We start from the raw sequence: 12960 nt of genomic DNA, 5'->3' as shown, positions 1-12960 counted from the left end.
CACTAGAATTTCGCAGTCACCACACAATGTTTTTTCATTTTATTTTTGCTATCAAAGCATGACATTAGGAGTAATTTTCACAACCTTTTTATTGAAACGAATTTTTTGGTTGGGTTTAATTTTAAGGCCACAAAACACTGTTGCTATAAGCTGTCTAGCAATGAGCTCAACTCTGAACTAGATGGTATTCATGGAATACTTACCCTGCGCAGTCAACCTGGTGCGAGCCATCTCTTCTGTTTTTGAAGGGTTTTTTATTTGATCCAATATGGCTGCCAGACCACATGAGTGATGACATCATCAGTTTATATTCTCCAATATAAATGTTGGGTAGATCATGCTCAATAAATTTCAAACAGATCATTAACATATCTCATTCCCCATGGGGAGTACTTGACAATGAGCCTTGTTTCAATTTTTTCCCATTGAGCGTTTTTGGAGATATAGAGGTGTAACGTTTCTCCAAGATGGTGTCCGTTCCACGTGACCTATGACATCATAATTACGAATAAAAAAATCTACAGGCACTTTTGTATATGACTATGGTAAAATTTTGTGTCAATCGGACCAACGATTGCCGAGAAACTGGATTTTTTTAATCTTTACATTTTTTAAAATGTTATTTTAAAAAAGTGCATTAAAAAAAATCAAACATCGTTCCAAAATCGTCAGTTTTTCTGAAAAGAGTTGGCAGGAGGTTCAGCTCTGGACTGTTCCATTTGACCCATCTGCTTCACATGGTTGCCAATGCGTCTGTTATTCAAAGTTCATGAACAAAGCTAATATAGATTGTGCTCAGCAATGCAAAGCAAGAGTTAAAAAAGACCCTTCGCATGTCCTTTTTCTCAAGACTGCATGGGGTAAAGGTGTTCAATGAACTCTCTAGTTACCCAGAAGAGAGGGTATTATATTGCATTTGAGTCCGTTTGTTTATCTGTTTGTCTGTCTGTTTGTTTGTCTGCACAGAATAAATATGATTTTCTCTGCAACCGTTGGTCTGATTGACAGGAAATTTACACCATCGGTGCACCTCCTCCTGTAGAATTTTTTAATGATAATTATGACATCATAGGTCGCGTGGTATGGGCGCCATCTTGGAAAAACCAAAAAACTTTGCACCTCTATATCCCCGAAAGCGCCGCATAGCAAAAATGGAGACATATCTCATTGTAAAGAACTCTCCATGTGGAATAACATATGTTAATGATGATGTCATAGGTGCCTCCATTATGACGTCATAATTTGACAAGTACAAAACTTCATCCGATCAGGATGAAATTTCTTGAGCGTCATCTATGGTTAAATTGGTTGGAAAAAAAAAATAACGACGATGTCATTGGTCCCGTGGTTCAGCCGCCATATTGCGTTTTAACACAAAAGTCTTAAAATCCACTAAAACACATCCTGGCGAGGGTTTGCAATCTCTGATTGCTCTTTCTTGTTATTCTAGATTTTGGATGCTTTTTAAAGCATTGTTCGCAAGGCGAAGGCTCATGGTTTATGTGAGTTCCCAATTATGGAGGATACCAGCAGATCAATCTTCAACAAATCCACTATTTTAGATTCTTGGAAGCAACATCAATGCAATAGGAATAGGGCATATTTAATCTGCTGCCGCAATTTTGTATATGACTGAATGTTTTTTGTTTGGTATGCCAAATATATTCCCTGAAAACGGCAGTCATCATGTATAGAGGATTACCTCTCAGATAAAGTTTCCATTAATAATATGCAGTTCTCTTACATGTTCCATGATGTTTAAAAGCAACATAAACAAGTGATGTCTTGAATCAGTCTTATTTTGTTTTCTTGTTCATCGACAATTATGATATGGACCATGCCAGGGTCCCCAGGGAGTCTATTTGGTTCCTAATGATTAGTTGTGCACTTTGATAGATTCAAAACTCTATTTGATATTATTTGAAGCAAATTATATAGACAAGAAGTGGATGTGAACGAACAAAGACACATGGAGATTATTCTTGGAGTGCGAACTGTTCACCATACTCGTTGAACTGAATTGAGAAGAATGGTCCAGACCTCTCAAGTGAAACACAAAACAGAGGTAATTAAAAATGAAATGGGGTTGAGAAGAAATATATATGTATGAGGGGAGTTGAAAAGTCTCCCTCACCCCCGACCCCAACCCTGGGTCAACAAAATTCACCACAGATGCCAAGTCCTTTCTTTGTAGTTTCCAGGCAGTGTAAAACATCTTTCCCAGTGGTGGGCGGGTTCCTGATGCCAATAGAAATGGAAAAATCATGTTTTGAAGACAAATGTATTTTTATAGGGAGGGGGGATATTTGATGCCCCTACCCCCATATATTTTATTATCACTGTCATGTGGATTGGACAAAAGCTGCAAAAGTAAACCTCCAAAAGAACACAGCTGTAAACTTATATATTCCTGCCAATTCAACGCCCTTGTTCTATTGCCAGGCCATACCCAGAATGATATACAACTGCCATGAATACACTTAAAATACCATCAATAAAGAAAACCCCTTAACAAATGCAGACAACACCCTGCTGTAATAATATCAGTATATCACTATTTTTAATGTGTTCACTCATCAGCACAATAATATTCAATGTCAGAGAAGAAAGAAAGACATCAGTGCGAATAACAAATAATTACTTGGAGCAGTTCATTTTGTGAATGTGTGTTAATAAAACGGAAAGTCAATCTGTCCAACTATATTCCTAGATTCTATGATTGGCCGAATCGAATTGAATAACAACAACAACAACAAACTATAACGGCACGCGATAGATAGAGAAAATACCTTTGCCAGGCTAAACAGTTTACGCTTTGTATCCCACTGATAGGGCGGATCTGGATCTGGACCTGAACCAAAATCGAATCAACTTATTATTGTCACCTCTAACCAACTCATCCATTAAGTTTCATCCGAATCTGTCCCTAAAAATTTGAGATATCCTGCTTACAGACAAACAAACAAATGAAAAATCACTAATTGAGCGACACTTGACAAAAGAGAACAAAGTAGAATGGCACTCAGTAGTGCATCCTTTTGACCTCAAAAATAATTGGTGGTTGAATTCAGTAATTGGTGGTTGAAATGAGTAAACACATATGAAAATCCTTATCAGATTTCAAGTCAATCGGAAGAAAATTGAGGATTTTAGAAATTTGAAAAAAAGTGGTTGACCTTTTCACCTCTTAAAAGGCGAAATTCAACATGAATCATGGATGAAAAAAAAGTAACAAACCTGGGTGAAAACTTAACCTCCGTCCACTTTTGGTGGCAGAAGTAGCTAATGTTGTGCTGTCCTTCTGAGGTCCAAAGGGAAATATTGAAGAGAAATAAAAAAAAGTATTCCAAACTGAAAATAACCAGAAATGACCATGATGGAATCTTTTGAAAAAAATAATATCTGAATCAGCAAATACAACTCCATGAATTTCACAGTAATTTCTGCTGAGGCAGCAATGTCTTGCCTTTGGGGATCTCTGATTTTTTTTGTGAATAGCACGTGACTTTGTGGCCAATAAGGATTTCAAAAATAGTTGGTGGTTGAATTCAGTTTGCTGATATGTAAATCCTATTCAAATTTAAAGTCAATCGGATGAAAATTGAGGATTTTTGGAAATTTGAAAAAAGTGGTTGACCTTTGGCCTATGTTGACTCATTGACTTTTTGACATCAAAAATATATATGATTTTGTCGGACCACCAACTCTACCATTTGATGAAGTTTCGTGAAGATCAGTTTAAAATTGTGACCTGTAGGCAAGTATAAGTGAGCGGACAGACAAACAAACACACACAAACACACACACAAACAGGAGTGATCAACATACTTGGCAAAAAAAAATTTTCATGGATGAAAAAAAAGTAACAAACATGGGTGAAAACTTAACCTCCGTCCACTTTTGGTGGCAGAAGTAGCTAATGTTGTGCTGTCCTTCTGAGGTCCAAAGGGAAATATTGAAGAGAAATGAAAAAAGTATTCCAAACTGAAAATAACGAGAAATGACCATGATGGACTCTTTCGAAAAATTTATCTGAATCAGCAAATACAACTCCATGAATTTCACAGTAATTTCTGCTGAGGCTACTGCCTTTGTCTTGTAACAGTAATGTCACAGTAATGTTTGTCATTACTGTAACACAATGTAACACAATGAGTAAAAATGTCACAGTAACAGTAAAGTAAGTTTGTCACAGTAATGTCTTGCCTTTGGGGATCTCTGATTTTTTTTGTGAATAGCACATGACATAGATATGCCCATCACAGTCAATCAGGATTCCCCAAATTATATTATCCAGGAAAAAAAAATCTGGCCACTCTCTTTGCACAAAAAAACCGACTGTCATCAAAAAGTACAATGTAGGATTCTAATGCACACACGAGATGAGGAGGGCATTTGTATTTTGCAAGGTGTGAAATAACCTATTACAGTAAATGGCTTGCATTTATCAATAATATCCCAAATAAAAATATCTTAAAGTTGAATTAATGTCTGCGTTGTTTCCACCTACTTGTTGTACTTGCGGATGAGCAGTTTGATTTGTCCAAAGTCGGGCCTTTCAACGGGATCCTCCACCCAGCAGCGTCGCATCAGCAGTCCCAACTCTTCCGAATGGCAAGTCTCATCAGTCGATGGGCGAAAGTATGGGCGTTGTCCATTTGCTACCTTTTGGACAATCTCTGCCAAGGAAGATGAAGGTCAAATTGTGGTATGGATGGACTGAATCCAAGATGAAGGTCAAATTGTGCTGAAGTTGGCAGTTACATTTTATTGAATCTTTTTTAAATTCTTGTTATTTTTCTATTTTTTAAACAAAAAAACCTGTTGGAATGCAGATGCACCACACCACCTAATTTGTTGTGGCCTTGCATTTTTGAGTATACTGTATTTTTAAATAATATGCAAGTTCAGAGAATATCGAGGTTATGAAGAGTAAAAAGATAACGTACTGACAATGGGGCAGTGGGGCCACATTTGGACACAAACAAGGGAATGAACAACCAGAAAAAGAGGAGGAACAGGGAAGGAAATACAGTAAAAGGAGGGTCAGAGGGTTGGGTTAGGTAGGGTTAATGGGGGTAGATAAGATTACATGTAGGGGATCACATTAAATGGTAGTGTAAATCGTCTGTTTGACACCCTGGATGTAAGGATGTGATTGAACTGCCTCTAGAAGATAGTTCCGCAATTGGGAGAAAAGTGGAGCAAAAGAGTGGAGGTGTGAGGTAACCTTGGATTTTGGGATTTTAACCAGGATTGGGGTTATGATCAATGAAAGAATGTGCATGCCCTGTAGGAGCTGGAGAGGGTCCGTTGGCCAAGACTGCAAAGTAAGCTAAAAAAGAGGAGAGATGCTAAAAAACAAAAGCCACCAGCCATCTGCGATGTGGAAGTAACGGGTCTTGTGCTTCAGCTTCATCATAGGAAATGCTAACAATGTTTAGAAATGGAGGCTCAAGTGGGACAAATCAGGTCACAATGTGGCTTTCCTTGTTGGCTATGGAGGATGCATGGTCTAAGTGTTAATGTCCCAAGCATAATTTCAAATATCATGTGAACCTCTCTAACAAAATAGTGATTCTGAACATTAGTATACAGTGCCTTCAGTAAGTATTCAGATGCCTTGACTTTATCACATTTTGTTGTGTTACAGCATGACTTTAAAATGGATTAAATTGAGATATTTTTGTCACTGATCTACACATAATACCTTGTAATGTCAAAGTGGAATTTATTTATTTATTTTTTACAAAATAATTAAGAATAAAATATAGAAAGACCTAATTCACATAAGTATTCAACCCCGAGTCAATACTTTGGAGAAGCGTCTTTGACAGTGATTACAACTTCGAGTCTTCTTGGGTATGTCTGTATCAACTTTGCACATCAGGATTTGGGGAGTTTCTCCCATTCTTCCTTGCAGATTTGCTCAAGCTCTGTCATGTTGGATGGGGAGCATCAGTGAACAGCAATCTTCAAGTCTTTCCACACATTCTCAATGGGATTCAAGTCTGGGCTTTGGCTGGGCCACTCAAGGACTTTCACATTCTTGTTCTGAAGCCTTTCCAGTGTTGCTTTGGCTGTATGCGTGGGGGTCATTGTCCTGTTGGAACATAAATCTTTGCTGCAGTCGAAGGTCTTTTGCACTTTGAAGCAGGTTAACCACAAGGATTTGCCTGTATTTGGTTCCATTCATTGTTCCCTCCATCCTTACAAGTCTCCCAATTCCTCCCACTGAAAATCATCCCCATAGCATTATTCTGCCACCACCATGCTTCACGGTAGGGATGGTGATTGATGGGTGATGAGCTGTGCTTGGTTTCTGCCAGACGTAGCGCTTTGCATTCTGGCCAAAGAGTTCAATTTTAATCTCATCAGAGCACATAATATTTTGCCTCTTGCTTTCAAAGTCTTTCCTGTGCCTTTTTCCAAACTCCAGGTGTGCTGTCATGTGCCTTCTTCGCAGGGGTGGCTTCTGTCTGGACACACTCCCATGAAGCTAGATTTGTGAAATGCTGCAGAGACTGTTGTTCTTCCGGTCGGTTCTCCCATCTCAGCCGAGGAACTCTGTAGTTCTGGCAGAGTGGTCATTGGATTATTGGTCACCTCCCTGTCAAAGGTCCTTCTTGTCCGGTTGCTCAGTTTGGTTGGACGGTAGCTCTACGAAAAGTCTGGGTAGTTCTGTATTCTTTCCATTTCCTAATGATGGAGTTCCCTGTACTCTTGGAATCTTTCAACACTCTAGAAATTGTTTTATACCCTTCCACAGATCTATGCCTCCTCACAAATCGATCTCAGAGTTCTACGGACAGTTCATTGGACTTCATGGTAGAGTTTCTACTCTTACATGCAGTCGGCTGTGGGCCCTTTTATAGAAAGGTTTCTTTCTAATCATGTCCAGTCAATTATTTAATTTGCCACAAGTGGACTCCAATCAAGTTGTAGAAACATCTCAAGGATTATCAAAGGAAATTGGATGCACCTGAGCTCAATTTGGAGTGTCATAGCAAAGATGTTCAATACTTATTCACTCAGAGCATTTCAGATTTTCATTTTTAATTATTTTTTAAAAACATTCTAAAAAAACCAAATCCACTTTGACAATAATGTCACACTATGTGTAGATCAGTGACAAAAAAAAATCTAAATTCAATCCATTTAAAATTCAGGCTGTAACGCAACCAAACGTGAAAAAGTCAAGGGATGTGAATACTTTCTGAAGGCATGGTGCAAACATAATCACATTAGCAGAGCAGCTTCTTCGTGCTAGCAGCAAAAACATCCTGAAGTGTTCTTACTGCTGTAAACAAGGTTGGTTTGATTGCTTCATGTGAAGAAAAATGTCTTGTTCTCAGGTTGTTCATTCATGCTACACAGAACAACACATCAAGTGGACACAAATCTAGTAATTAAATAAAACCACTAAATTTCGCTTTTTGGTACCCATTACCAGTTAATAGGTTGTAGCCAGCAGGATAAGTATCAATATCATGGAAAAATCAGTTCAGTTGCAGTCTGTAAAAAACACAGAACAACCCACTGCCTAATGCACGAGCGTTATCTGCTACACTGCTAAATACAGTGTCAATCAGCTTATATCGGCTTTAGAAGCCCTTTTTTGCAGAATTGTGAGCCAACCACCTGGGGAAATCAATCCACTTCATGCTGATGATGGCCAGGGAGCCAGAAACACGTCCGTGGATTGAATCCTCTTTAAACCCACCTACATTCTTTCGAGCCTCACTTTCTCATCCCTTGAGCTGTTGCACTCCAAGTTTATTGTTTCACACTTTTCTCTCTTGTCCCTGGAGAATGCTAGACGCCACCACCTTATCGTCTCCCATACACATCCCTGGGTTTTTTTTCCTTTTCTTGACAAACTGCACCCCTTTCTGTTGACTGCTCCCATTTACTTAATGTATTACATCTGGAATTATTGTCCACCCATTGCTCTCCACAACTCTATTAGTCTGTTAACTCCCCTGCCCTTTGTCATCCAGCTCTCTCATTTTGATAAATTCTGTTAATCGTCACCAAATTGCATCAGAGCCAATGCTCTCAAATATTGTGCTGCCGCTCTTGGTTCTCTTCTATATGTGCTCTTCATCCTGTCCTCCTCTGACAACATCCCTCTAGAAGTCTTCTAATGTCACTCCCATTCATAAGAAGAGTACAAAAACGGATCCTCTCAACTAGAGACCAGTGAACTTGGTTCCAATTGTAAGGGCAATCATGGAATCCAGCTAATATTGCTGTGGACATTCAGTCTTTCCTCTTTTCAAGCAGCCTGAACTCTCACCATGATTTTGGAGTCTGCTCTGGTCACACAATATTGGAACGCAATTCTAGACTGCTGCTCCTGTCTTAGTAATGGTTGGAAGCCCAATATCTCAAATAAATGGGCAGACCATGTCCCTGAACACATATCATGCTTTTGAAACAGTCTGGCATCCTGCCCTGATTTCCAAACTCACTGCCTACGGCATACAGGGCTGCCGCCATACTTGGCCCTCTGACTTCATCCATTCGTGCAATCAACGTGTTGCTATCAATGCAACATTCTCCTCTCCTTTCCCATTGAAGGCTGGAGTGCCCCAAGGCAGCATGTCTGGCATCCAGTATTTTCCTCATCTACAGAATTACCCTCTGTGATGCTTTGGAAAACCCTCTCTTCCTTCTAACAGATGACTTCCCATTATATTGTACAGTACCCCATACCAATACCAGGAAGACCGCAGCTGGATCACTCTCTGCTGATTTGGAATTGATTAGATCTTGATCTGAAATATGGAACATTATTTCAATCATTGCCAATATCACATTCTCACCCTGTCACTAAGGAGGATTGTCAAATGAACCCATCTATCTATTCCCATGGTCAGCCATTGGAAGATGTTCAATCTATTGAACTTCTCAGTCTCACCATCATTCATGACTCCTACTGGCTCAACCACATCACAAAGCTGGCCTCCAATGTCAACTGCAGAATGGGCATGCTCCTTCATTGCAAATAATTTCTTGAAAAATCAGAACTACCGGTACTCACAACCTACAAGCTCAATACTGTAGAGTAGGCCTCAACGGAGTATCTGTGTAATCTGAATCTCTAAACGTTGATGGCATTTCCCAAGATAAGGCCGAAGCGCATGACCTGTACGTTACTCTCACATCTTGGACAGGTCAGTGTCATCTGTTTTTTTCAACCACTTCTCATCGTCTGTTTCCCTATGCTCTCTCTCAGCTCCCATGCACTTCTCCAGTATGCATGAATTCTTCCAGTAAACCCACTCCTGGTTAAACTCCAAAAATTCTGGCTTAATGTACATCTCCGCTCTTTTGTTCTCCTTTTCCCGTCGACATGTGGATTCACCTTTCCAGGTCTGTTCAAACCAACTATTCCCTCCAGGGCTTCAAACAGCTGGTGCACTACCATCTCATGTCATCCCATCCCTACCTGCAATCTTTTCATTCCCACCGTTGTTTCCTGTTTTCCTGTTTGATAATTCCTTTGCTTATAATTTGCAAATATGGCCTCAATGCCCCACTGACATTTCCTTGCCATCTTACCCAGTCACCTCACTTTTCCTTGAGCCTCAATATTATGTGGAAAGATAGAAACAAATAGCCATTTGAGGCTGTCTGTGGTTCCTTGATAATCTAGAAAAGAGCCATTGCAACAAAGCTAGGAGAACAGAGCATGCTCCAGGACTAAAACGTCAAATAATCACAACTTAGTCCTTAAAACATGATGTGAATACAAAGATGGTGGATACTTTGTTGTCTTGAAGGTAAAGGCTGCGTTCTGCATTCTGACAGCTGTTAAGATAAATTACAACCAATAAAGAGTTAGTGTTGTTGCTGTCTATGAATCAAACGTTGTGCTGTGATCATTCACACACCGTTTGGGATGAGGTCCATGCCTTCCACATAGAATACGCCACGGCGCAATGCGATCTCTTGCAGAATGATACCGAAGCTGTACACATCTGCCCTTTGTGTCCCCAGAGGAGGAGGCCTTTCCAGCCGAAGCAACTCCGGCGCTCGCCACAATTTCTCTGTATGTTGATAGAAAGGGAAGAATGTTTTTTTACATCAGAGGGCTAGTGTTAAATGTTTTGGTGTAAAGACAATGTCATAGTTTTCCACTTCTGTTGTTACTTTCATACCCTTCTTGGGGATATCAGACTGCCAACAACTGTTCATGAACTGGTCGATGATTTACACAACTCAGATTTGACTTTGGACCAGCGGATACTCCGTTGTAAAGGGAGCAGCCCTAATTCAGGCCAAAATTAAAAATTTGGACCTGGTATTTGCACACAATACCCAACCAATTCAAATAGTATTATGGGATCTTTAACATTCACAAGCAAATTCCAGCAGAAAGAACAACTAGCTTAAACCCTCCTCTGTAGGACAACATAACTCTTTGATGCAAATCCCTGTCTACATATCACGAGAATGACAACTTATAGAATATCTCCATACACACTGCAACCAACACCTGAGCTAACCAACTCATCCCTGAAAATTTATTTAAAATTAAAAAAAGAAATCAAAGATAGTGTGCTTCAAACACACATAGAAAAGAAGAATGGGACATGAAAAAAAATTCAAAGTATAATTTGAAACGAATGAAAAATTAAAAGTCACGTGAGAAAGAGAGAGAGAGGGAGTGCGACAGAGAAAAGAGAAATGATTAGAATAGAGAAAACATCAGATGCTTCTAACTCGAGTTATGATCTGTTGAGATACGTTCAGGTGTGCTCACCAGTTATTCTCTCTTGGGCAAACCACATTTCTCCAACGCCAGTTGTGGACGAAGCATCCTCCATCGTACAAAGTCCTCCCTTGGCACACCTGAACCGCTAACCACCGACCAGTGCCATATACAGTCACGTGAAAAAGTAAGTACACCCCATGTAAAGTTTTGACTTTTTCAACATATTTCAACATACAGCTATTTGATCTTCATTTCAACAATATTGATAGATAAAGGTGATATAACATAACAAATATCATGAAACATTTACATTTTGTAGTCCATTGTATAATTTAAATAAACATAAATGCAAATTTTGCATGTAGAAAAAGGAAGTACACCCCTACATTTATCACTACTTCAAATACCTAAAATTCGAATCAGGTGCACCAGCTCAGGTGAAAATGAGTAGAACATCGTTAGAGAGGACCTTGGAGGAACCTGTCTTATTTAAACCTCAGACATTTAGTTTGATTTGCTCTTTGTTGTTGAAGTGTGCGGCGTCACCATGCCTGGATCAAAAGAGCTCTCTGAGGCCTTCAGAAAGAAGGTTATAGATGCCTACGAGTCTGGGAAGGGATTTAAAAAGATCTCCAAACAATTTGAAATCAATCAATCAACTGTCCAGAAGATCATCTACAAGTGGAGAAGATTCTAAACAACTGCCAACTTGTTCAGGCCAGGCCGCTCCAGCAAGTTCAACCTGAGAGCAGACCGCAAGATGCTGAAAGAAGTCTCTAAGAACCCCAGAATGTCATCACGGGACCTACAGGTAGCTCTTGCCACTGTTGATGTCAAATTGCACGAGTCTACCATTAGAAAGAGGCTGCACAAATTTGATCTACATGGGAGGTGTGCCAGGAGGAAACCTTTGCTGTCCAGAAAGAACATCAGGGCAAGACTAAAGTTTGCCAATGGACACCGAGGCAAAGACCAGCACTTCTGGAACAATGTGCCCTGGACAGATGAGTCAAAGGTAGAGCTATTTGGCCACAATACCAGAAGACATGTTTGGCAAAAACCAAAGACAGCATTTGACCACAATATCCTGATACCAACTGTAAGGCATGGTGGTGGAAATATTATGGTTTGGGGCAGCTTTGCTGCATCAGGGCCTGGGCAGCTCACCATCATAGAATCCACTATGAATTCTTCATTGTACCAGAGGGTGCTTGAGGATAATGTGAGGCCATCTGTCGGAAAGTTGAAGCTCAACTGAAGGTGGACCTTGCAACATGACAATAACCCTAAACATACCAGTAAATCCACCAAGGAATGGCCGAAGAGAAAGAAATGGAGGGTTCTGGAATGGCCAAGTCAAAGTTCGGATCTAAATCCCATCGAGATGTTGTGGGGGGATTTGAAATGAGCTGTGCATGCAAGAAACCCCCTCAAACATCGCACAGCTGAAAGAATTCTGCATGGAGGAGTGGGCAAAAAATTCTCCCAGTCGATGTCAGTCTGTGTAGACAGTTATAAGAAACGCCTACTTGAGGTTGTTTCTGCCAAAGGGGGCAATACCACCTATTAGAGCCAAGGGTGTACTTATTTTTTCCACATGCGAAATTTGCATTTATGTTAATTTAAATTATATAATGGACTCCAAAGTGTAAATGTTTCATGATATTTGTTATATTATATCACCTTTATCGATCAATATTGTTGAAATGAAGATCAAATATCAAAGATCTGGTATCAGGTACGATCTGGTATCAGATCTGGTACCATGTTGTGTGTGTGTGCTTCCCCTTTTCTCCCCATCTTGTCTTCCGCTCCCTCTTTTTGTGTATTTTGTTTGTCTGGTCGATTTGTTTGTGAAGTTAATGTTAGCTCTTTCACGAGCCTCGATTCAGTATACAAAAAAAAAAGAAAAAAAAAAAAAAGCTGTATGTTGAAATATGTTGAAAAAGTCAAAACTTTACATGGGGGTGTACTTACTTTTTCACGTGACTGTATTTATATATATATATATATATATACTATATATATATATATAGTATATATATATATATATATATATATATGTATATATCATAGAGATAGAGATAGAGATAGAGATAGAGATAGAGAGACACCAACTCGACTATGTCATAATAGGTGCCGTTTAGTTACTCTACCAGCCACCAGCACTATGCAATCGTAGCTATAAAGACACAAATTCCGAACTGATTTTTGACCCTTTTGAGAGACGGATGGTA

The 12960-nt window shown here is 39.5% G+C and overlaps 1 protein-coding gene across 1 annotated transcript in view; it reads right to left on the bottom strand.

Moving 5' to 3' along the window:
* Positions 1 to 12960, bottom strand: part of NPR1 (natriuretic peptide receptor 1) — a 194499-nt gene that overhangs the window by 29781 nt on the left and 151758 nt on the right. The window contains exons 15-16 of the mRNA XM_068106078.2: positions 9900 to 10055; positions 4511 to 4679 (exon numbers count right to left, since the gene is read on the bottom strand). Coding sequence (XP_067962179.1) covers positions 4511 to 4679; positions 9900 to 10055 — 325 coding nt within the window. The remainder of the gene's footprint in view (positions 1 to 4510; positions 4680 to 9899; positions 10056 to 12960) is intronic.

Source organism: Myxine glutinosa, chromosome 2 (genome assembly GCF_964187855.1).
Source record: "Myxine glutinosa chromosome 2, kmMyxGlut1.1, whole genome shotgun sequence".
In the NCBI taxonomy this organism is placed as follows: domain Eukaryota; kingdom Metazoa; phylum Chordata; class Myxini; order Myxiniformes; family Myxinidae; genus Myxine; species Myxine glutinosa.
Note: the sequence above shows the minus strand (reverse complement) of the source record. Positions and strands in the feature narration are given on the sequence as shown.